The 26,143-nt window shown below is 44.5% G+C and overlaps 1 protein-coding gene and 2 long non-coding RNA genes across 4 annotated transcripts; all 3 read left to right on the forward strand.

Moving 5' to 3' along the window:
* Nucleotides 1-4,401: 4,401 nt before the first annotated feature.
* On the forward strand, nucleotides 4,402-9,440 carry LOC118085552 (uncharacterized). 2 transcript variants are annotated; one of them, XR_009557475.2, is made up of 3 exons: nucleotides 4,402-4,459; nucleotides 6,012-6,257; nucleotides 8,966-9,440. It is a non-coding gene; the product is annotated as an uncharacterized LOC118085552 (long non-coding RNA). The 2 variants fall into 2 exon arrangements; XR_015949563.1 differs by having other exon boundaries at nucleotides 4,422-4,454.
* Nucleotides 9,441-13,619: 4,179 nt separating this feature from the next.
* Nucleotides 13,620-16,200, forward strand: LOC118085553 (uncharacterized). Its single transcript, XR_004692650.3, has 3 exons — nucleotides 13,620-13,695; nucleotides 14,431-14,655; nucleotides 15,702-16,200. It is a non-coding gene; the product is annotated as an uncharacterized LOC118085553 (long non-coding RNA).
* Nucleotides 16,201-19,026: 2,826 nt separating this feature from the next.
* On the forward strand, nucleotides 19,027-24,952 carry LOC118085550 (trefoil factor 3-like). Its single transcript, XM_088667871.1, has 4 exons — nucleotides 19,027-19,167; nucleotides 21,571-21,717; nucleotides 23,623-23,705; nucleotides 24,772-24,952. Exons 1-3 carry the CDS (start codon nucleotides 19,083-19,085, stop codon nucleotides 23,661-23,663), a joined length of 273 nt encoding a protein of 90 aa, XP_088523997.1. The 5' UTR covers nucleotides 19,027-19,082; the 3' UTR covers nucleotides 23,664-23,705; nucleotides 24,772-24,952.
* The last annotated feature ends 1,191 nt before the right edge of the window (nucleotides 24,953-26,143 follow it).

A 26,143-nucleotide genomic window follows, 5' to 3' on the forward strand; every position in this document is an offset into this window, starting at 1 on the left:
GTTTGAGAGTTGGGTTAGGGCTGGAATACCCAATTACCAAAATAAGCATGTGCTTATGGAATAAGGAAAGGGGGGCACCACAGAAATTTTCCATTGCCAGATTTACCATGGACCGTATGGTGCAGCTGAACAACAAACAAACAAACATGATTGAAACAAGTATAGAAAAGTAAATATTATTTTCCATCTTGCTGTAGGTTCTGTTTTGCTTTGAAAAATAAAATTGTATTTTACGGTTTATTATTGGTTATCTTTTGAACGAGATACATATGGGCACACCAAAATCTTTTAAGTGCTTCGGGCCTCCGAAGGTATTAATCCAGCCCTGGAGTTGGGGCAGCACAACTGAAAAGACCCAGTGCAGTGGCGTAGCGTGGGGGGTGCCAGGGGGGCCAAGGCCCCGGGCGCAACATCTGGGGAGGGCGCGCTCGCAGCTCTCTGCCCAGGGCAAGGCTCGGTGGCACAAATAACCAGGGCGCCGGGCCACACCCGCGGTGCCCGCTCGCCAGCCACACGGCGCCTGCGACGGCGCCCGGCACAGTCTACAGGGGCGCTGTGCGCGTGCGCCCGGCAGAGTGCACAGGCGCGCTGTGCGCCTGCGCCAGCCAGCCAGCAGCCCAGCGTCCGTCGGCCAGCCGCAGTGCGCGTGCGCCCGGCAGAGTCCACAGGCGCGCTTGTGGAGCGGCTTGTCTGGGTTTGGCGCAGGATGCCTGGAGAGAGCGAGAGCTGCTACGTGCACAGGAGAGGCGCCTTTCTTTCAAGGAAGTTGCCGCTCTAACAGGCCGTCCCTTTGCTGCAGAACGCGCCTTTGAAACTTGCCGGGTTCCCCTTTATTTCGAAACCACTGACGTATGTTCTCCAGTGGTGTTCCCTCCGCCCCGCCCCCCTTCTTTTCGGTTTGGACATTTTGCTCTTAGCATCTCCAGCGTAAAGAGCCGAACTCTTAAGCCATTGCTGGAAACACACACACACACACACACCGACCTGTGTTAAAAGCCAAAAGCCCTCTGCACATGCCCAAGAGCACTCTTCTTTCTTTATTGCATATGTGTCGCCTAGCAATGAACTCCGGAAGCTTGGAAGCAAGTTCCGGCTGAGAAATCAAACCACGCCGGGCACAGATTTCCCCTCAACTAAAATGAATGAAGCCAGTGGCTCAAAGATCTGCCCTGGCCTGGCCTGCTCGATAAGGCTCGCGCACCTAGGACCTTTTCAGCAAGTGGGAGGGGGCGAAATCGTTCTTGCCGGTGCCCTGGTGGAGATGAGAGAGAGAGAGAGAATACAGGGATGCCAACTTGAATAAAATATGGGGGGCAGGTAAGCCCAGCCCCGCACAATTGATCATAAGACATGGTGCGCGCACACTGTTTGAATGGCAATGCCCATCAACATTTGGGGGCATAGCTGTCAAGTTCTTCCTTTTTTTAAGGGAAATTCCCTTATGCTGGATAGGCTTCCTCGTGAGTAAAGGGAAAACTTGACAGCTATGGGGGGGCTGGGACCTCGGCCCCTAGAAGTTGGCTCCTATGGTCAGCTCCATATATTCACCCTCTAGGCATTATTGACAATATGTACTATTGCAGAATCAGGTTCCAATCCTAGACACACTTGCTTGCATAGCTGCCAAGTTATCCCTTATTTTAAGGGATTTTCCCTTATGCTGAATAGGCTTCCTCGCGAGAAAAGGGAAAACTTGGCAGCTATGCTTGCTTGGAACCTAAGCCATCTACCACCTTCTGGATAAGCTTGCATTGTATTGGGCGGCTTTCATAATAATCAGAGGGTCTTTTTAAATGTTAAAATTCTAATTTATGGGGAGGAATTAGCCAGCAATCGGTGTGCTCATTCATGGAGTGTACATGGCCTGGCCTGCCTGGGCCTGACCTGCCTGCCTGGAGTTTGGAGCACCCAGCGGAGTTGCTCCCGTCGGATCAAGAGTCGTGAAGGAAGGGGAAAAGGTAAGGTACGCCAAGAGGAACTTTTGTAATAAGACTGCTACTTTGGGATCTTGTATAGAATGTCCTGGGAGATTGAAGTGTTCTACTGGTTTCTCTGTCTTGTAATTCCTGATGTCAGATTTATGTGCATTCATCCTTTGGCGTAGGGTTTGGCCTGTTTGTCCAATATAGAGAGCTGAAGGGCACTGTTGGCATTTGATGGCATATACAATGTTAGAAGATGAGCAATTAAATAGTCCTGAGATGGTATGTTGGATGTTGTTGGGGCCAGTAATGGTGTTGTCCGGGTGTATGTGGCAACAAAGTTGGCATCTGGGTTTATTGCAGGCTCTGGTACCAGTGTCCATGTTAAGTCGGTGGTTGTGTTATTGTGGGTGAGGAGTTGTTTAAGATTGGGTGCCTGTCTGTAGGCAACGAAAGGTCTTCCTCCCAGAGCTTGAGAAAGAGAACTGTCATTGTCTAGGAGAGGTTGTAGATCTCTGATGATGTGTTGTACTGTTTTAACTTGGGAGCTGTATGTGATTACTAGTGGTGTTCTGTTACTTTCTTTTTTGGGTCTGTCTTGCAGCAAGTTCTCTCTGGGTATCAGTCTGGCTCTGTTGATCTGTTGTTTAACATCATCAGGTGGATATTTTAGTTCTAAAAAGGTTTGCTGTAGATCTCTTAGGTGAGAGTCTCTGTCTGTAGAGTTGGAACAGATGTGGTTGTAACGTAGGGCCTGGCTACCGTATATACAATAGATTGTTTGGTATGTTTGGGATGGGTAAGGGTTTCTTTAACTATCTACTGGAAGAGACTCGAGTGCTAAAATCCACGGGTTAGGGGGCGCAAATTACTTGCCTTGCCCCGGGTGCTGACAACCCACGCTACACCACTGACCCAGTGTCATGACCCATGGCATGACCTATTGTGTTCCTGGTCCACATCTGCTTTGAGACTCCAGAACAAGAGGAGCAGGAGCCGACTGCTGTCACTAGTACTTATGATAATCATAGGAGGCCCTTCTTCGTGTGCCCCCCCCCGCAAGAAGTCTGGAGAGTGGCAATATGACAATGAGCCTTTTCTGCTGTGGCTCCCTGTCTGTGGAATGCTCTCCCCAGAAAGGCTCACCTGGTGCCTTCGTTATATATTTTTAGGTGCCAGATGGAAATTTTTCTCTATAACCAGGCCTTTGCTGATGAAAACTCTACATTGTTTTTAATGTGTTTGTGTAAGGGGGGGGGGTTTAATGGTTTGTTTTTGTTTCATAATGTATTTTGTGTTCCCATTTTGTATTCCTATGTTGTGAAGCAGCCTGTTTGGATAATGGGTGGTATACAAATCAATGAAATAGAAAAATAAATAAATTATTAGAGTTGATGGAGACCCGATGGATATCAGTTACCCTCCTGACACCATCACAAAAATGAAAAGAGCAGAAATGGACCTCAAAAATGAAACCTCCTTCTTGACATATTGGTTGGTTCCATTCTCTTTGACTGGGATGCACATGTTCAGAATACAACAGGGAAGTTTGTTATGCACTTGGCATATGTGCAACTCAATTGCTCAGAAATTGGATATTAATGCACTAAGTACTCCCCTTGAGCTAGAAGCTGCTTATTCTCATTTGGGAGGAGAAAATGAAGTTAGCATACACACTTGGTCATAGTCTGAGGAAAGGACATGTTCATGCTCCCATTGCCCTGAGGACCAGAAGGAGCACACCTGCATTTCAGATTTTAAGCAGTTTTGAACAGGTCTGAAACAGAATCCACTGATATTGCTTCCTCATCCCTCTCCTTCCTATAAATGGACCATCCCTCCTATCAAAACAAGTAATTACCACAAAAGAAATATGAACTGTGAAACAATGACAAGAATAAATATTCAGTGACATATCAATACATCTATTTTGAATGAATCATGAAGGAGGTTTTCCCATGTTCATCCATTTCACTATGTGTATGCTGACCCCTGCAATTTCCCCAAATGCAGGAAACTCAACTGCATGACTTGTGGTACCTCTCCATATTGGGTACCCTACTCTACCATATTGGGAGGGTGATTATTCATGTCTGGGACCTCTTTCATTGTCCTCATTCTTTTAAGTGGGGTGTGTTTGTGTGTGTGTGTGTGTGTGTGTGTGTGTGTGTGTGTGTGCAGCACTTGAGGTCTTGTTTAACTGATACTTTTATCTTTGGGTCTAATGCTTTGCGTTATTTCTTACTTTTATTATGTCAATCACCATATTTTTTTGACATAAAAGATATAAGAAATCAACTGAAATGTTGCTACAAAAGTCCGTTGACTTGCATTGTTTCCTGAACCCAACGTCCAGTTCTTGGCTTTGGGGATTAGAAACGGTTATTTCATTGGCCCAATTATTGGTAGCTGGTTCACCTCAAGGGGCTGCAACAGGAAGGAGGAGGTCTTCTTGAACCATATAAATTTGCCTTGCCCTGCTGAGTTTTGATAGACTGCCGTTCTTCATCGAGCTTTCAGGAACTCATTCAGGTGGGGTAAGTCAAGTGGTTCTATTGACTGGGAGGCAAGGGATTTGGTTTGATTTTCATTTTAATGCAACTCTACCCACTTCGCAATACACAAACTGAAATGAGGCTATTGTTCAAAATTCAGACTTCTACGAATTTTGTGTTACCCTCTCCAACCAAAAGAAGATGTACGGAAAGTGCACATCAGGGGCTTAGAAAGGCAGATAATGGTGAAAATAACAGAACAAAATGCATTCTTAGGGAATAATGCCTGCAAAAATGTGTACTGAGGCAAAGTTGCATACAAAAAAGGTGGGGGTGTTTAGGAGAAATTCTGATGAATTTTCATGCAAACTTATAAGAAAATTCAAAGTTGATGGCAAAATACAGCAAACTGAATCTGGGATTGTCAAAATGAGAAATTGAGAGACTCTGAAACTGACAGGCTAATTGATCTCTAATTGGTGTGTGAGAGTGTGAATGCACATCAATCCTGTTGGAGTCTTTTGATTTCCATGACACTGTTGAATTGAGTTGGGGTCTGCAGAAAGAGCCTGGGAGAGCCAGCTTTCCTCACGCTTTGTAAATATACCACCAGCGCCGTCTCAAGCGCCCCTGTTGCCATGGTGCGCCGGATCTCTCCAGCGCCCTATGGCACCCCTGTTGCCATGGTGCGCTGGATCTCTCCAGTGCCCTTCCGCCCTGTTTCCCAGCGCGGTGGGCGGGTGGGCACGGCGCTGCTGCGCGGTGGGCGGGCGGGCAGGCACAGCGCGATCTCTCCGGCGCCCTCCCACCCCGTTTCCCAGTGCGGTGGGCAGGTGGGCGCTGCGTGCAGCTGCGGAGCGGACCGGCGGACCGGCCGGCCAGCGGGTGGGCGCAGCTCGCGGCGCCCTCCTGGCGGGCCGGCGCCATGGTGCCCTGCGCCACCGGGGGTCTACATAGAGCCGGCCCTGTATACCATGCCTGCTGTGATATCTGTGCTGATAAGACACAGCTGCTTAAGTGTTTGTGCCTGTTGATGAATTTTTATCTTGTAGTTTATTCTTCCATCCATAAATACATTTATCTTGTATTTCTACCTGTTTCCTTCCCTTTATTTGAGTAACTGCTGCTGCTCAAGTTCATTAATATTTACCTCTTTTTCCTCTCTGATGCAGCAGGAAACAGTAAGATTCAGAGTTTGATTAGTTAGGATTGCCTTGCTGGATCAAACCCAAAGTTTATCAAGTCCAGCATCATAACACATGGCACATTCCTAAGCTTTGAAACATTGTGGGGTGGGTGCGTTAGTGATACCCCAGGAGTACATGCACTCCTTCCCCTCCCTACTCAGATGTGAATTTTTCATTGGTTTGAATCTTGCCACTTGAGCAAGCCATTTTCAGCCTCAGCTCTTGCAATATGGCAGATGATAATTCTGGTTCACCTTAGAGGATTGATGTCATCATAACAGCACTTTGGACACTAGAAATGCTATACAAATGTCAAACCAAACACTCCCTTTTTTGGCCTTTCTTTTTGGAAAAAGGCAGATTGAACCTCTGTTGAGTCACACCTTTGATATGGAATGCTTTAACAGGTCTGAAGATTCTGTGAAGATTTCAGATAAAAATGAACTTCAAATGGATCTGGCTGGTAGCCATTCTCATGATTATAGGATTGGCTAGTGTGGCAGATGCCAGGCGTGGCGGGGGCCGAGGAGGCCGAGGAGGCCGAGGAGGTCGAGGAGGTCGAGGAGGCCGAGGTGGCAGAGGAGGCAGAGGTGGAGGTCGAGGCGGCGGAGGTCGAGGCGGCAGAGGAGGCCGAGGTGGCCGAGGCTGAGGAGGTATGTGACAGGTTTAATTTGTTTTAGTTTTTAAATAATAGATATCAAGAGCTTATTCTACAGCTGTTCCTGGGGAATGGGGGGAATATGCCATACATTTGGTAATACAGGGGGAGTGTTGGCCCTAGCCAAGTTCAAGGTGATGCACTTGGGCTCTGGTTCTGGATAGTGACGGAGGGGCCTTGAGCACACATTTCTAAAGGGGCACAACCAGCTGCCTCCACATCAGGCTCCTTCATTGAAAGCCGCACCTAGGCCGTGCCTTCTAGGCTGATGCAGTGGCAGTGCCTCCCTCACCTCATGGCAGGCGAAGGGATGCCTTGCACATGCCCTGCCCCTGGGCCAGGCATAAGGGAGGGAGAAGGAGGAAGGCGGGAAAGCACTGCCAGAGTCATGTGTGTTGCACCTCGCTGCAAGGACAGGAGAGTGAGGCGACACAGCGGCACTCCTGACTTTGCGTTTTTCTGCTTTATCTCTGCTACCAGTCGGAGCTAGTTTGCAAGAAGAGACTCCCTTGATTAGATGTTGGTTAGCAAAGGGACTGACTCTGCCGCCCAGTCTACCATCCCAGGCACCGGCAACCCACACTATGCCCCTGCTTCAGGAAGCATAATGTAAATGACTGAGAGCTCGGAAGTCTCCCAGTCTCAGCCCCCATCAACATTTATCTCATTTTGAGCAGCACTTAGTTGTGGGTTCTCTGTAGATATTATCAAATACAGTGGTACCTCGGTTTATGAACACAATTGGTTCCGGAAGTCTGTTCATAAACTGAAGCGTTCATAAACCGAAGCGAACTTTCCCATTGAAAGTAATGGAAAGTGAATTAATCCGTTCCAGATGGGTCCGTGGCATTTGTAAACCGAAAATTCGTAAACCGAGGTGTTCGTAAACCAAGGTTCCACTGTACCTGCAATTTTTGAGAAAAAAATAATCCTGACCTACCTTGGTCGAAAGCCTCTTGAAAACACACACACACACACACACACACACACACACACACACACACACACTTTATACCTGCTATGTTTACAATTCTATGGATGTGTTTAACTTCACCCTGGGAAAAGGAAGGTTCCCTAAATCGTTTCGGCCAATAGTTCCTCAGAATCTGTAGCCAGCAGTGACTGGTACTTTTAAAGGCAAAAGCCCTTTGTTTGGTGGGTGCACATCAGAACCTTTCCCAAGGAAAAGGAGGTGTGAATCCCCACCCCACCCGTTGTGTGTGGGGATTGCATATGTTCAAACCCTATTACTGTAGGTTCAGTCTAGGAAACAGCAGCAGGATTTATTTTGCAGATAAAAGGATCCAGATATCTCTTTGAACAACAAAAGCATTGGGTACATGCTCTTCATCACAGCTCCCATTTCCCCCAACCTCTCATCACACTTCCCAGCTATTTGGTAACCACCAGCCACACCCATTCCATCTCTCTCCCCATCCTGCTGCTCCTACCACAAGGTTCACTACAGTCAAAACATAATTCATAATATAATCACAACATAATTCATTTCTATGATTCCCAACAATTGGCATGATTGGTATATAATTGGTATAAGGTGTGAAAATAAAAGGCGTTGTCTATTTATCCAACAAAGAAGAGTAGCAAAAAGGTTTGCTGCTTTTTAGAATTTGTATGAGATTAAATAATAATATTTGGAAAGGACTGGAGATAGCAAGGAAAGGGAATGGAAGAGAAAGAAGCAGCAGATGCAATGACACAGGAAATCAATATAATAATAATAATAATAATAATAATAATAATAATAATAATAATAATTTATACCCCACCCATTTGGCTGGGTTTCCCCAGCCATTCTGTGCAGCTTCCAACAGAAAAGTAAAATAATCGATTAAAGATTAAAAGCCTCCCTAAAGAGGCCTGCCTTCAGATGTCTTCTAAAAATCTGGTAGCTGTTTTTCTCTTTGACATCTGACGAGAGGGCATTCCACAGGGCGGGCACCACTACCGAGAAGGCCCTCTGGTTGGTTCCCTGCAACTTGGCTTCTCGCAGCCAGGGAACCGCCAGAAGGCCCTTGGTACTGGACCTCAATGTCCGGGGAGAACAATGGAGGTGGAGACACTCCTTCAGGTATACTGGACCGAGGCCATATAGGGCAGGCATCCCCAAACTGCGGCCTCCAGATGTTTTGGCCTACAACTCCCATGATCCCTAGCTAACAGGACCAGTGGTCAGGGATGATGGGAATTGTAGTCCAAAACATCTGGAGGGCCGAAGTTTGGGGGTGCCTGATATAGGGCTTTAAAGTTCAGTACCAACACCTTGAATTGTGCTTGGAAAAGTACTGGGAGCCAATGTAGATCTTTCAAGACCGGTGTTATGTGGTCTTGGCGGCCGCTCCCAGTCACCAGTATAGCTGCCGCATTCGGGATTAGTTGTAGTTTCTGGGTCACCTTCAAAGGTAGCCCCACATAGAGCGCATTGCAGTAGTCCAAGCAGGAGAAAATTAGAGCATGCACCACAATAAAGCTGGACTAAGTCATAACTAGCTTGACTCCATTGATTTCTTTGGGTCTACAGCTCTTAGTTGACAACCCAAGTAGGAAGCCATGCAGACAAGAGCAAGGATAACCCCCCAACCTGTCCATAACCAATGAAATTCCTCCCAAGCCCTATTCTGATTCCAGACAGTTGAAACAGGAATGTTCACCCTATAAAGCAGATTTCTCTTCTTTTCATTTCAGCAAAGTAGAACGAAATGAAGGCACAGACCAGGAACGTCCAACAACGGCATCCCTCCAAGACAAAAACAGAAAACAAAATGCTAGTGTAGCAGTCGCTTTCAACATTTCCTGTTCTCTACCCCGATTTTCTGCTTCTTTCCTTGTCAGGGAGGTCAGTCCACATCTGTCTGCACACAACTGCAAATCATCTCCCCCAAAAGCTATGAACCAGGCATAGGGAAACTTGGCCCTCCAGATGTTTTGGGACTACAACTCCCATCATCCCTAGCTAAGAGGACCAGTGGTCAGGAATGATGGGAGTTGTAGTCCCAAAACATCTGGAGGGGGAGATAAACGTGGCTAATTAGTCTCAGCTCCATGGTATTTTTTGCCAACCTTTGCTATTACTCTTGAGAATGTAGAAATGCATTTTATTTCCCCCTGTTTGCATTATCTTTATGAAACTTTCTTGCACATTCAGCATATTAAAGCATTGAAAAAATGATGTGTTTCTCTTTTTGATGCTCTTGACATTTTTTTCCACCTTTAAGCTCTTATCTCACAGCCGTGCAAAGTGACAGAAGTCTATTTTCCAAGCAGGCTAGATATCTAGCAATATATTTTACAACAAGAATACAGTCTAGAGCAGGCATAGGCAAACTCGGCCTTGTAGGTGCTTTGGGACTACAATTCCAATCACCCCTGACCACTGGTCCTGCTAGTGAGGGATCATGGGAGTTGTAGGCCAAAAACATCTGGAGGGCCGAATTTGTCTATGCCTGGTATAGAGCTTTTGATTATTTTTGGCCGCACTCATAGAATCAGCTGGTGTTTAATAGCTCTCCATCCAACAGTGGACATCCATCCATCAACCTTTAACTCAAAGGAGAGGGGCACTGCAGAAAGGTGCCTGTGGGACAAATGGCTTCTGGTGACTTAAAGCAGTTGAGCCACACTCCATGATGTGGAGAGGCAATGGGGGCAGGGGGAGCTGTGGTGGACCCATGGGAAATTGGTCCATTCCAAGTTATGACCATCATTCAGACTCAGCGCATCATCCAATCCATTCACTGTGAAATCCAAAGAGACACAATTCCATCATGCTTTCTCGAGTGTCATCCTTTTGTCAGTGTGAGATTGAAATGGTTGACACCAGCTACGGATCCAGTCCTTTATCCAGTATGGTACCTGCTCATCTCTCCCTGTGGCTAATGCAGCTTTGCAGGGGTGATTTCAGACTCAAAGAATCATCCAATCATTATCCTATTCTTATAGCAGGGGGCAGGGGGATGGCTGCTTAAATGGGTGATGGTTGGATCTGAGGGAAACCCACCATTGTCTTTGCCCTCCGCAGAGCCCAAGTCCCAGCCTGCATCCCCATTTGCCAAAGCAGGGAGCAGGCTTATGCCCTCTCCACCCACCAGGAATGGCCCAGACAGTTTGAATTCCCCCGTCATGGCCTCAGTGAAACCTCCTCCATCCCACGATGCCGCCACACCCGAAAGGGTGAGTGGGCTTCTCATATTAGGGAGCAGAACTGTGAAACATTTTCAGGAACATTTTAACTTAAGAGCCCACTGCCCAAGATAGGACAATAGGACCTACAACAAAATGATACAGCATATCCTCACCTTGGGCGGGGTATAAATAATAAATTATTATTATTATTATTATTATTATTATTATTATTATTATTCTAACAGAAGCACTGTTGTCCACGGTTCTAGCCAGCTATCCTCTCCAACCAGGACGTACCACTGCCACCCTCCCCACCCCACCCCTCAGTTTTCTGTTTTTCTTTCCCGACTGACACCGAACTGTCTGCACCATGGCTATGGAGGACATTCTGGGGCTGTTTGGGCTATCTATCGTATGAAAAATGTACGTTGAGAGGTTACTGTGCATAACAATTGACAGTTGTGCACATTAAGCAGGCCTCATGGAAAACATGCACATAATCCTTTCAGGAAGAGGTCAATATACCTAATTGCCCACAAGTCTTGGGTAATATCAACCAATTTTTGCACATTCTCTTACTATTATGAATAATCCCCAACAGGTTTTTAAAAAAGCAATCTTTGTAATTCTAGTGATCTCTGAACACGCTAATGACTCCTTCATGTTTCCCAATGACCCTATTTTAGTAAGCATTTGCTAGTATTCTCAACTTGCATTTGCTATTAGAGTTCTGTAAAGGATCTCTCACGAATATACGGTGTGCACTCCCTAGTGGGGGGAAATATACTTTAGTGATCACTTATTAATCCCACCCCGCAACACCCTAAACTAATTCACAGAGAACTGATATCTATATTACAGCAAAAGGAGGGAAACCAGAAATGCATGTTAGTATATTTTTTACTTTCTTTGCTTCTACTGCATGTGCATCTTGGGAACTTTTACATCTCATCTCCTGGCCTGCACTCTCTTAATGAGGGCAGGGGTAAACTTTGGTAATACGACACCCTGAGCATGCTGCACACACCCCAACTTAATATTTCTAACTTTGATTATGTGTAAAAAAACTAAGTATTATAATTATTTTGCACCCCCTTGGTTCAGTGCCCCTGAGTGGGGGGACCACTCTAAATCCAGTGCTGATGAGCCACAACGTGGGTGGTAGTTTGTCCACCAGTTTATAATGAATTGTGATATCCAGCAAAGTAATGTCTTCAGTGCCTTCAATATGCTTTTCTGAATGTCAACACAGATCAAAATGCTCCTTCCTCCAAAAGCCCTTTTCTTAGAATGGGCATAGCTCCTTTTTTTTACAGTGGGCAGCACTATAATTGAAGGGTTGTTGGAGAACAGTCCTATATCTGAAGAACTGTCCTTGTCAAAGTACAATTTAAAGATGAAGAACCGCAAGGAGGGAGGGCAGTCCGGGACCTTGTAGATGCCCATCAACTGTTGCCACCAGGACACCAACCTGAGTAGGCACACAAGTCACCTGGTCACAGTCCTCCCTAATATGATGAAATGCAGTGTATTCCTATTTACATTCCAGTGGCTATTTATAAATGTGCAAATGTTAGGTACTTTGTCTCCCTTTTGGTGATCCATTTCCTCATTCTTAGCCCTGGATAAGTGCTGGAAATTCAGGAAAAGCACAGTGAGAATTATCTACCACCTTCGTTTTCTCATAGACTTAAAATTGCATCTATACATATAAATTAGGATATGCATGTTTTATGCAAATGTGTGTGATGGGCCTATGGTTGAATCTTTTAAGTACCTCATTAAGCAGGCATTACAAATGGCACAAAAGTTACTCCTCCACTGGTAATAAAAGTACTGCTTATGTCCTAGTGCCTTAGAAAGAGAAATCCTTCAGGATGCAGCCCAAAAAAGTCACTTTCACACACATCCTCACAAAGGTGGCATATTACTAGGGATGGGAAAATCTCTCAAATTAAGTTTATCCTTCCACATCACTGTGCATTTATTTTAAAACCAGCATTTATTTTAAAACCATTTTAGAGTGTCTGATTAGTGCTGTCAATATGTACACATTTTAATGTAACTTTGCTTGATATACACATTTTTGCAAGGCTATTCTCCCAAATGAAATACATGTTATTTTCATTAATATATGCATTATTTATTATGTAGACTATACACTAGTATATGTACTTTTGTATGCATTACTTATCTGGAGAACTGCACTGTGAAATTCAGAGAAGTGTGAAGAGAATTGATAGACCCATCTGCCTTACCTGTGAGGTTCTTCCGCAATATGATCCCATCTAGATTGTTCTGCACAGTGGAGATTTCAGTGTGCCAGAAAGAGAAAACAGTGGGCCAGATGCCGGAAGAATGCATAGCTCTTGGCAAGGGTTTCACAGATTATTCCACAGGGAAAATATTCCACACATGTTCCAGCACAATGTGTGTGGATATGTTTCTATATTTCAGGAGCTATACATATTCAAACACAGGTTAAAACAGCTTAAACTTGCAGGATCCCAGGAGATATGATAGCAATCTTCAAATATCTCAAGGGCTGTCGCATGGAAGATGGAGCAAGTTTGTTTCTCCTGCTCCAGAGGGTAGGATCCGAACCAATGGATTCAAGTTACAGGAAAGGAGATTCCGACTAAACATATGGAAGAACTTTCTGATGGTAAGAAATAACTGAGCTCCTAAGAAATCTGTTACTCGTAGTGCCTACAGAAAAAAATATAGATTTTAAAAAATGCCCAGTCTGAAATATAAAGCTTACCTAACACCATCAAAGCCTTCTCAAGTAGATATTGAAATATTGATTTTGTGGAATCATTGCCTTTAAAAATGAGCATATAGTATATGAGGGGAATACCTAGGCCAATGAATTTCCTAAAGTTGTGTTCCTCCTTGCATGAGATAGATGCAGGAAAAAAGAAAATAATGCCAGATAAAAGTGGTTGCCAGTTAAAATGTCCCAAGTCTCCTTTACCTGTTGCTCAAGATAGGAAAATGCAACACATGGAAACAGCAGCTTCTTGTGACCACATAAAATATATAAGAAATCAACTGAAATGTTGCTACAAAAGTCTGTTGACTTGCATTGTTTCCTGAACCCAACATCCAGTTCTTGGCTTTGGGGATTAGAAACGGTTATTTTATTGGCCCAATTATTGATAGCTGGTTCACCTCAAGCAGCTGCAACAGGAAGGAGGAGGTCTTCTTGAACCAAATAAATCTGCCTTGCCCTGCTGAGTTTTGATAGACTGCTGTTCTTCATCAAGCTTTCAGGAACTCATTCAGGTGGGGTAAGTCAAGTGGTTCTATTGACTGGGAGGCAAGGGATTTGGTTTGATTTTCATTTTAATGCAACTCTACCCACTTCACAATACACAAACTGAAATGAGACTATTGCTCAAAATTCAGACTTCTACGAATTTTGTGTTACCCTCTCCAACCAAAAGAAGATGTACATCAGGGGCTTAGAAAGGCAGATAATGGTGAAAATAGCAGACCAAAATGCATTCTTAGGGAATATTGCCTGCAAAAATGTTTATGTGAGCAAAGTTGCATATAAAAACGGGGAGTTTTTAGGAGAAATTCTGATGAATCTTCATGCAAACTTATAAGAAAATTCAAATTGATGGCAAAATACAGCACTGCTGCTGATCCCAGATTTTTCAATCTGGGAGTTGGCAGCTATGCGCATGGCACATTCCTAAGCTTTGAAAGATTGTGGGGTGGGTGGGTTAGTGATACCCCAGGAGTACATGCACTCCTTCCCCTCCCTACTCAGATGTGAATTTTTCATTGGTTTGAATTTTGCCACTTGAGCAAGCCATTTTCAGCCTCAGCTCTTGCAATATGGGAGATGATAATTCTGGTTCACCTTAGAGGATTGATGTCATCATAACAGCACTTTGGACACTAGAAGTGCTATACAAATGTCAAACCAAACACTCCCTTTTTTGGCCTTTCTTTTTGGGAAAAAAGCAGATTGAACCTCTGTTGAGTCACACCTTTGATATGGAATGCTTTAACAGGTCTGAAGATTCTGTGAAGATTTCAGATAAAAATGAACTTCAAATGGATCTGGCTGGTGGCCATTTTCCTGATCGTAGGATTGGCTAGTGTGGCAGATGCCAGGCGTGGCGGGGGCCGAGGTGGTCGAGGTGGTCGAGGTGGTCGAGGAGGTCGAGGCGGAGGAGGCCGAGGTGGCTTTCGCCATGGCTTTCGCCGAGGCTGGAACTGGGGCCGAGGCTGAGGAGGTAAGTAACTGGTTTAATTTGTTGTTTTTGTGTTTTTTTAAAACTAATAGATATCAAGAGCTTATCCTACAGCTGTTCCTGGGAAATGGGGGGGGGGGATATGCCATACATTTGGTAATACATAATGAAAAGGACCGAGAGCTCGGAAGTCTCCCAGTCTCAGCCCTCATCAACATTTATCTCATTTTGAGCAACACTTAGTTGTGGGTTCTCTATAGATATTATCAAATACCTGCAATTTCTGAGAAAAAAATAATCCTTATCTACCTTGGTCAAAAGCCTCTTGAAAACACACGCACGCACGCGCACACACACACACACACACACACACTTTATAACTGCTATGTTTACAATCCTATGGATGCTTTTAACTTCACCCTGGGAAAAGGAAGGTTCCCTAAACTGTTTTGGCCAATAGTTCCTCAGAATCTGCAGCTAGCAGTGTCTGGTACTTTTAAAGGCAACAGCACTTTGTTTCGTGGGTGCACAACAAAACCTTTCCTAAGGAAAAGGAGGTGTGGGTGGAGTGGGGGGGTGGACACACGTCAAAAATTGTGGAATACAGGAGGCATGTATTCGACAGGATATCCTCCACCTGCTCATTCCAGCCAACTGGCACCCTCAAAATCAGTTCAGAAGATCCTCTGGAGTAGATTTTTTTTGGGGGGGGAGGAGAAAACTGAAATCCTGTGGAATGAGTGGAACTTTTCTCCCACAACATTGGATACAATCCAGAGAGGGCAAAGGCTATAGGGATAGCAAGGAGATAGCAAGGAAAGGGAATGGAAGAGAAAGAAACAGCAGATGTAATGACACAGGAAATCAATAAAGCTGGACTACGTCATGGGTAACTTCACTCCATTGATTTCTTTGGGTCCTCAACCCTTAGTTGACAACCCAAGCAGGAAGCCATGCAGACAAGAGCAAGGATAACCCCCCAACTTATACATAAGCAATGAAATTCCTCCCAAGCCCTATTCAGATTCCAGACAGTTGAAACAGAAATGTTCATCGTATAAAGCAGATTTCTCTTCTTTTCATTTCAGCAAAGTAGAACGAAATGAAGGCACAGACCAGGAACGTCCAACAACGGCATCCCTCCAAGACAAAAACAGAATACAAAATGCTGCAGTCGCTTTCAACATTTCCTGTTCTCTACCCCAATTTTCTGCTTCTTTCCTTGCCAGGGAGGTCAGTCCACATCTGTCTGCACACAACTGCAAATCATCTTCCCCAAGAGCTATAAACCAGGCATAGGCAAACTCAGCCCTCCAGATGTTTTGGGACTACAACTCCGAACATCCCTAGCTAACAGGGCCAGTGGTCAGGGATGATGGGAGGTGTAGTCCCAAAAAATCTGGAGGGCCGAGTCTGCCTATGCCTGCTATAAACGTAGCTAATTAGTCTCAGATCCATAGTATTTTTTTTTGCCAACCTTTGCTATTACTCTTGAGAATGTAGAAATGCATTTTATTTCCCCCTGTTTGCATTATCTTTATGAAACCTTCTTGCACATTCAGCATATTAAAGCATTGCAAAAAATGATGTGTTTCTCTTTTTGATGCTCTTGAATTTTTTTAATCTTTAAGCTCTTATCTCACAGCCGTGCAAAGTGACAGAAGTCTATTTTCCAAGTAGGCCGCATTTCTAGCAATATATTATACAACAAGAATACAGTCTAGAGCTTGAGATTATTTTGGCCACACTCATAGAATCATAAACTAGGGATTCAGCTACATTAGTAAAGAAAAAGCATTTTAAATGTGTTATAACACTGTGACACCAGATGGTGATGTAGAGTTCTGTCTTTCACCAATGTGAGATTTACAACATGTTTTCCTGAAATGTTTTTTCATGTGTCTAGATCCAGCCTAGCTGGCCTATAATCCTTCTAGGTATATCTCCCAACCAAAAGTAGACATCCATCCACCAACCTTTAACTCGAAGGAGAGGTGCACTGCAGAAAGGTGCCTGTGGGACAAATGGCTTCAGGTGACTTAAACAGTTGAGCCACACTCCATGATGTGGAGAGGCAAAGGGAGCAGGGGTACCTGTGGTGGACCTATGGGAAATTATTATTATGGGCATTATTATTATTATTATTATTATTATTATTATTATTATTACATACACAGTTATTTCAGTCTGGGGTTCTTTCATGGGAGTCTATACAGCTGCTAATATTTACAGAAGACAACACAACGTCCTGGGAGCTGTGGGGGCTAGTCCACTGGGGGGAAGGAATACTGCCACACCAATCTGTATTGTGCTGCTGTATTGTTTTTAATATTTGGTTGGAAGCCGCTCAGAGTGGCTGGGGAAACCCAGCCAGATGGGCAGGGTATAAATAATAAATTTATAATAACTCATTCCTGCTTCCCAGTAACCTTGTTTTGGCAACTATTAGCTAGTACTGTCCACCTGTGTGTGCTATCAGAGTTTGGTAAAGGATATTTCATGCATATACTGTGTGTATTCCCCAGTGGGAAGAAATCATGTTAAGTGATCATACCATTGATCCTTCCCCATCCATAACAAACCTAAACTCAGTGCTTTTTTCTGCGGGGACGCAGGGGTACGCATATCCCTAAACATTTTGTGAATCTAAGTTTGGCCTTATTGAGAGGCATTATTTTAATATGAGTAGTAAAATGAGAGTACCCCTAAACATTTTTTTTAAGAAAAGAAGCACTGCCTAAACTATCTCATAGAAAACTGATATATATATATATATATATATATATATATATATATATATATATATATATATTTTACAGTAGAAGCAGCGAAACCAGAAATGCATGTCAGTATACTTTTGCTTTCTTTCTTTTTACTGCATGTGCAAATTGAAAGCTTCATACTCCAAAAGCCATTTTCTTAGAATGTCCCTAAGTCCTATCTTGCCACGGGCAGCCATCTAATTGAAGGGCTGTGAGAGGAGAGATCTATATTTGAAGAAGTGGCCTTTTCAAAGTACGATTTAAAGATGAAGAAGCACAAGAATGGAGAGAAGGCAGGGGCTCAAAGTTATCAGCAGGACTGCAGACTGAGCAGGCCTACATCATGTGGTCTTCCGTATTATAATGAGATGCAGTGTATTTCCGTTTAAATTCCAGATGTTATTTACAAATGTGTACCTTTACATATCTATTGGCATCCGCAAACATTATGCATAGAACAATTTGTCCCCCTTTTGGTGATACATTTTCTCATTTTTGGTCATTGTTGTAAGTAGCCATTTTACTTGCTCTCAGGGCAGGATTGGTCAATCAGGTAAGTCTACTTTTGACATTGTTGGAGAGTTTCAAATGCTTAATCTCAAATTAGGGAGGATCACAGATGAAGCAAGACTGGTCTTGCTTATCTGTGGGGAGACTTATCAGTTGATTAGCACATTTGTGCCGTGCTGGGTGACTTTGGTGCTATTAATCACAGTAACCCTTCCCCAGCAGTTACACCTTTGGTCAATGCATTACTCAGCTTTCAAATTTCATTTTCATGTACAGTTATAAAAATGAGAGAGAGAGAGATTTATTTTATTTTCATTTTTTTTTGCATAGGCATGACTCCAACAGTGAAGGCTGTAATAATGGAGCTAATATTGGCAAACTAAGGGAACATAGGTCCTTACCAAGCAGGAAACTGTTTTCGTGAAAATATACATTTGCCCTACATCAGTACTGGAACAGAGAGCAATCTCAGGGACAGCTGTTTCTTGCTGACTTTGGTAACAAAATTAGGAGGACTGCCATACGTCTGGCAACCCTAAACAAAGTAAACCATAAAATAATCCTTCTATGTCCACTATAGCATGTATTCAATTAGAAACAACATTTTGCTTTTTATATAAATGCAAATGATGGGATTGTCTTCTTCTGTCTTCCCCAGATGCCTGTATAAGACAGAAGTTTCCCAAAAACTCAACATTCCCCCCCCCAAATGCATAAGGAGTGTGGTACCCTAGAGTCCTCAACAGACTATTGCATATTAACTTACGTCTGTGAACTGACACAATTTGACATGTCCTATTTCTTTCCCAGTCAAGTGATAGGTACTGTAATTGCCCGAAGGGCTGCACTAACATGATGTGGATCAATTTAAGGGTGGCTGAGCGTGATTCATGAGGAAAGAATCTGAGGCCGATCTTTGCCACACATCCCTCCCACTGAGTTTACCAAGCGAATCATCATTTCTGCTGCTTGATAATGTATCTGGAACATATATACAAATCTTTAATCAAAATCAAAACACAGGTGGAGTCATGATGACAAAGACATTTGCCTCCCAAGATAAAATTTATCTGAAAATGTTGAACAAACAGGCTGCTATAAAAATTGTTTTCTGCAAATCTTTTGCCTAGACCTTAACATTGTTGTTTGTTTTCTGGAGGAGACCTGAACCTTCAGGACAGAGGACGGTGAGCTGCCATGGTGCACAAGAGCTTCTTGTTATTCGCTATTGTCCTGATTCTAGGACTCAGCAGCCTGACTAATGGATTTACTCTCCAAAGACGTGAGTGGAACCGTTACATTTTTTTCTCTTGGGGAATACTAAACCAGCTCCTTGAAACATTAAGTAAGAGCTACCCACTTCACACTTTATGCCAGTGGCCTTCTTGCCATGGGTACACTCGTGTCGCGGCAATGTTTGCTGCGAAAGGAAGACGCAAGTCTATTTGAAGGCACAAGACTCCAAAGCCTCTAGGCTCAGAGGCTCTATGGCTCAGGACACCAGGTGCTGGAGAACACAAGTTGGAGAGGGCTGTGGCTCTCATGTCCTGCTTGTGGGCTTCCCTTAAGCATCTAGTTGCCTGCTGTGGAAAATGGGATGCTGGACTTGATGGAACCTTGGTGTGATCTAACAAGGCTCTTCTTAAGTTCAAATATGCAGGGGACATCTGGCAGGGAGCCACAGCCAGTTGAGGTGCACCTGATGCATACTCCTCATCCTTAAGTGTCTGGGGATGCACTTGGATATTGTATGGCCCATTCTGGTATTTTGCACATGCTCACCTGGGACAGAGACCTTTGAATAGTACAGTCATACTATTTGGGTTACAGACGCTTCGGGTTGCATGTTTTCGGGTTGCGCACCGCGCCAAACCCGGAAGTACCGGAATGGGTTACTTCCGGGTTTCGGTGCACGGACATGCACAGAAGCACTAAATTGCACTTTGCACATGCGCAGAAGTGCCAAAATGCGACCTGCACATGCACAGACACGGTGCTGCGGGTTGTGAATGCTGCGGGTTGCAAACATGCCTCCCACACAGATCACGTTCGCAACCCGAGCGTCCACTGTACTGAGTAGCTGTTTAGCAGAGAGGGGACAATTGAGAAAAGTTCAGCCCCCTCTTCTCCTTTCAGTCCAAAACAAGGGATAGAGCCCAGTTCGACTGTCTAACCAAGTCTAAGGCCATAGTCCAGGATGGTAGATGAGATAGAGGTATTTGCAATACAGCAGCTTGCATATGCAGAGGACTTTCTCAGCAAACGTGCATGCATGGAAGCCTGCAGCTATGGCGGAAATGGTTGTGCTTTGGGATAGGGGAGATATTCCGTTCGGTTCACATTTAAAGGCAAACCTGCATAATTCACGCTTTTCAAAATGCTATGAAGAGCCATCCTTTGAAAGCCATCATTTTCCAAATTGTGCAATGCAGTTCTCCAACCAAGTAATGTGTGCAAAAATGTATATATAGTGGGATTAAGTGTGCAAAAATAATTGCATATGTTAGTGAAAATAAAAGACAAAGTTATTTACATTAGAGGAAACCGCTTTGCAAAATTGTGTATATCTGGCAAAATTACAGACAAACATGTATATTGGGAGAAATTCACACTGAAAGACTGTTGAGGACTGATGCGGAAATATGGAGAACTGAATTTTACGATTAGGAAAGTGAAAAACTGAAAGGAACTGAACTTGGCAGATCAACCATCCCTAGTGGTGTAAAGTGGATTACAGTAATACCTCGGGTTACAAACACGATCCGTTCCGGGTCGCAGTTTGTAACCCGAAAAGTTCGTAACCCGAACGTGACCCGAAACGCCATTTTGCGCATGCGCAAAGCGCTATTTTTGCAATTTTCGCACTTTGCGCATGCGCAAACCACGCGCGCCGCGAAAATACTTCCGGGTTTGCGCAGTTCGTAACCCGAATTGTTCGCAACCCGAGGTGGTCGTAACCCGAGGTACGACTGTACTGGAATTTATAGGCTTGCTGCAATAGGGAATTTGGTCAAGATCAGATCTGGTCAAGAAGAGAAAGCATGTACAGAGTAGCTGCCTTGGTTGTTGCTCACATTCATTACTGACACACAAACACACACACATACACACACACACACACACACCTTCCGCTGATCTGTTAACCATAATGGGATTTATTCTTTTCCTTTGGCCTGATGTTGGGTGAGATGTGCTGGTGAGATGTGCCACTGTGTTTGTTTTTATAAGGTTTTTTTCTCATCTAGAAAGAAATAGGCTTGTTCATGAATCAAGTCATACAACAGAAATATATTATCTGTGTTGATTAACAGTGCTTGGTGTAGCGTAGTATTGTGTCTGGCAAGCTGAAAGCAGAAACATCCAAAACAAATTATACCATAAAACAGGGGTAGCCAATGTGGTGGCCTTCTGGGATTAGACTACAACTTCAGTCATCACTGTGATGAGTTTATGGGAGCTACAATCCAATAATATCTGGGCGACACCACATTGGCTACCCCTGCTATAGAAGCTTTCCCTGAGGACACAATGGATGGCTGTTTCTAGAGAGTTGTTATGAGACAACATCAGAATCAGAGGAAATAAATGAATTCAGAATTTTCAAAATCAGACTGCAGCGTGATGGGCCTGCCCTTCATAAAGGAAGTGCCACATGACAGATTCAATTGAACTTTCTTTCTAACAGCCACGCAACAATGTGCAGTGCAGCCCAAAGCAAGAGTGAACTGTGGCTACCCATACATCAGTGCTCAGACATGCCATAGCAGAGGATGCTGTTTTGATTCAAGTATTCCTGGAGTCATCTGGTGCTTCTTTCCTGGAAGTGATTCAGGTATGTATATAGTTATTTAGACTACCTTCCAGGGCAAGTCAGCTTTGATCGACATAAAAATATATAGCAAAACAACAACAACAACACAAGCAACAAATACCGCCCCCCTGACACAATCTCCCATTAATACAACAGTATAATACAAACAAGAACAGCAATGGTAGTAAAATAACAATACAAGATCTACTTGCTCAAGTTTCTCAATAGCACCAATTACACTAGTTTCAATTTCTTATCCCATGTACAGATTAGTTCAACAGAAGAAAAACTTGTACAGGAGCGATGGTCAATGTGGCAGCCTCTAGATATTGTTGGACTACAACTCCCACAACCCCGATATTTGCCCATGCTGAATGGGACTTTTGGGAGTTGGGACATATCGAGGGCACCACATTGTCCAACCCTCCAACTGTCCTAATTTAATAGGGATATTCCATGGGGGTGGGGGCTGCTCTTGTGTGAGTCACCTGACTCCCATAATATCGCGCTCCAAAAGACTGTGCTTTGGGGTGCCGTGCTCGTCAACGGGTCATGTGACTTGCATGGGAGCACAGCATCGAAAGACGTACATCCTGGTTTTCCTCTGGGACATGTTGGAGGGTATGTCCTGTCTTGAGATATTTCTAAAGTTCAGGAATGCATATGTGCATTGCAAATACAGTTGAGGATGAGGCAAGACCCTCCACATAAATCTCCCTCTATAGTTTATTAGAGTCTTACTTTTCATCATAGTTCTAGTGACTTATTAGCAACTATCAGCCCGTTAAATAAACGGGTGCTAGAACATATGTGACCGCTGCGCGGAGCATCGGATCAAGGAGCCGGTCTGCAGAGTCAGCGCCCAGCAATGCCGTGCTGGACTGAGGAGGTGATGCTCTGTGCTGCATTGCTGGGCGCTGACTCTGCAGACCAGCTCCTCGATCCGGTGCTCCATGCAGCGCTGATCAACGCCGACCCGGCAGGCCGCCGGATCAAGGAAGCGGCCTGCCGGGTCGGCACCCAGCAGCGCTGCACGGAGCACCGGTCTGCAGAGTCAGCGCCCAGCAGCGCCGCATGGAGCAGCGCCTCCTCAATCCAGCATGGCGTTGCTGGGCGCTGATTCTGCAGACCGGTGCTCCGTGCAGCGCTGCTGGGTGCCGACCCGGCAGGCCGCTTCCTTGATCCGGCGGCCTGCCGGGTAGGTGCTGATCAGTGCTGCGCGGAGCACCAGATCGAGGAGCCAGTCTACACTCAGCGCCAAGCATCCCGGTGCTCCCGGGACCTGTCCTTCCTGTTGGCGGCAGGGGGACAGGAACGAAGGAGGAGAAAGCAGCCCTTTCTCCTTCTTCCTTCCTCTCCCTCAGCCGCCGACAGGAAGGAGACATCCCGGGCTTGCGCAGCGCTTCTCCGAACCCCGGGACCTGTCCTTGCTGGACGCACACACACATGCTCCCCCCCCTGCCGCCAACGCTCAGTCTGGCCGGGAGCGGCGGTTGGCGGCTGCAGGGAAACGGTAGGTGGGGGTGGGGAGAGAGCGCATGTGTGTGCGTTCCAAGTCTCTGTGGCCAATCCCTGTGTCCATGGGGCACATGCTCAGTAGCGTGGACACAGGGACACAGGGAATACTGGACACAGAGACACTTGCACTTTGTTATATAGGATGCCTTTTTTGTGATGGTACCCCTCTTTTTTTTACTCTTTACTTTTTTTGCTGCCCATGTCAGCAAATGTCTTCAGAAGAAGACATTTAAGCCAAAATAATACAAAAGAAAATACAAAAAGAAGGCAATGCTCTAAAAATGATACAGAGTGACCAGCAAACCCTTCCATGTGTGCCTACAGGATGAAACAAGATCAGGCAGTAAGGCCTCATGCTTTTCCAAGCCGGTTCATGTGTTACATTAGGTCACTTCTTTTCACTCGCAGGACTCATCCATTCAGGGCCGAAACCTGACGTGAGTCAGTAGCTCACAGATCTCAGATGCGCAGCAACGTCCATGATCTCTGAGGTACAAGCAGTGAACTAGTTTAGTTATCCATCCCATGGTCTCAAAGAAGGATTTCTGGAAAGGCCGGAGCACTTTTGTTAAAAGCTGGTTTTCTGTTTTTAATGTAATAATAATAATAATAATAATAATAATAATAATAATAATAATAATATATTTATGCCCTGTCCAACTGGCTAGGTTTCCCCAGCCATTCTGGAAGGCTCGCAACAGAATATTAGAATAGAATAAAACATCAAGCATTAAAAACTTCTCTAAACAGGACTGCCTAAACAGGACAGGAAGGCACCACTACCGAGAAGGCCCTCTCCCTGGTTCCCTGTAACCTCACTTCTCGAAGTGAGGGAACCAGCAGAAGGCCCTCGTAGCTGGACCTCAGTGTCCGGGCAGAACGATGGGGGTGGAGGCACTGCTTCAGGTATACTGGGTATATAGTATTCTTTTGATATTTTTATACTGATCACTTTGTTTTCAAGAAGCCATTTTATTGTTTTTGAGTTGTCCTTTTTGCGTACAGCTTAGAGATTTTAAATTATTAAGCTGCTCAAAAAGGGGTTTCAAGAAACAAATCAAAGGAAGCATTTAACAATGTTGAATTTTCAGAAATGTATGCAGAGTTTTTTGAAGCCACTGTCAAGCACACAGAAAGTGGAACAATAGGTTCCAGCAGGAGGAGCCAATGTGCTGCCCTCTAGATTTTGCCACTGATAACTCCCATTAGCCCTAGCCAACATGACCAATGGTCAGGGATGAGGAGTGTCGTGGTCCAAGAAGGGCAACACTTTGGTTATCCTCAGGCTGGAATGGGGAGGGGTCTTTGTTTCCAAGCTGTTGTAAACACCATGTAAGGTTACAAATTTAGAATTAGCTGTGAACTTTGTTATGAAGGGAAGTAGTTATTTCATATGGGCCTCTAACCCACGATGGGGCTTCATGGATCAGGTAAACATGTTTAGGAGCGGTCTGTTGACATTGCCAAATAATGAAATAAATTGATTTCCAAATGGCTACCCTATTGGGTACATATTTTCCACAGAGCCCAGTTAATATCATTTTTTTTTGTTTTCAGAATGCACCTCTTAAAATCAAAATAAGCCACAAATCTGCCTTTCTGCTCTGATGATCTTCTGGAAGAAACATAAAGAGAAACTACATGCACCTGTGGATGAAACAGAACTCTGCTGCCAATGATGCATGTTTTTCAACACTCTACTGCACCCTAAAATAATAATAAAAGGAGCATACAGAAATATTATTGTTGTTTCTCCAATCTATGCCCACTAGCAGTTGGTGTGGTGGTGGTGGGGGGAGAGGGACACTCATGGCCTTTTAACAGACTTATAAGGACTGTGTGGTGCATCCTCATTTCATCCTTCTGTGACTCTCCCTCCTCTTTCCCTCTCCTCCTCTTTCTTCCTGCTCTAATAGGCTATCATGGGTGGTACAGATTGCTCTTGCCTGCATCTAGATGGACTGTTTGCAGTCAGCTTCCCCTACTCCTTAATTTCACCTCCCCTCCATTTCACCTCCAGCTAACGGACATGAACCTTTCTTCTACCAATCTGTGACTGGATTAAAGACTTTCTGATAGATCGGACACAAACAGTGAGGAATGGACATGTAACATCTAATTCCTTTAAAATATCAGCACTGGCGCACCACAGGGATGAGTGCTAAGTCCCTACCTGTATTCATTGTATACATATGATTGTGTATCATCTGACCCGTCTACTGCAATTATTAAGTTTGCAGATGACACCACCACGATGGGTTTAATAACAGGTGGAGATGAATCAGAGTATAGAGGGGAGGTCCAAAAAATATCCACATGGTGCCTAGGGAACAACTTGTACCTTAATATCATCAAGACAAAGGAGATGATGTTGGACTTTCGGAGGAAGAGAGGAGAACTAGCCCCACTGTACATCAGGGAGGGCTGTGTGGAGAGAGCCTCTTCCTTTAAATTCCTATGAGTTTATCTCAGTGAAGACCTTACTTGGAAAATCAATACAACCCAGGTGGTTAAGAAAGCCCAACAGAGACTGCATTTCCTCAGAGTATTGCAAAAGAACGATGTCAATCAACATTTGATGATCTCCTTCTACTGGTCCACAATAGAAAGTCTCATTTCATACTGCATCACGGTGTGGTACGCTGGTTTGACATCAACAGATAGGAAATGCCTACAGAGGTGAATACAACACAAGATATTATGGGCTGTCCCGTGAATCCACTGGATGACATCGGGGAAGAAAATTGCCTCAGGAGAGTGAGGAAAATTCTCAGGGATGATTCACACCTTGGCCGGTACTTTCTTGATCTCCTGCCCTTGGGCAGAAGATATAGAAGCATGATTAGTTGCACCAACAGGGTAAAGAACAGCTTCTATCCGTGGGCTGTTAGGCTGCTGAATGAAAAGATAACAACAGGGCAACTGACTT

This window comes from Zootoca vivipara, chromosome 4 (genome assembly GCF_965207765.1).
Source record: "Zootoca vivipara chromosome 4, rZooViv2.hap1.1, whole genome shotgun sequence".
NCBI lineage: Eukaryota > Metazoa > Chordata > Lepidosauria > Squamata > Lacertidae > Zootoca > Zootoca vivipara.

Bases quoted from the DNA above. Each gene is read 5' to 3' on its own strand.
- LOC118085550 (XM_088667871.1), top strand. From the start codon at position 19,083: ATGGTGCACAAGAGCTTCTTGTTATTCGCTATTGTCCTGATTCTAGGA. The intron at 19,168-21,570 runs GTGAGTGGAACC...TCTTTCTAACAG, and splicing joins TGGATTTACTCTCCAAAGAC to CCACGCAACAATGTGCAGTG. The intron at 21,718-23,622 runs GTATGTATATAG...TTTCACTCGCAG, and splicing joins CTTTCCTGGAAGTGATTCAG to GACTCATCCATTCAGGGCCG.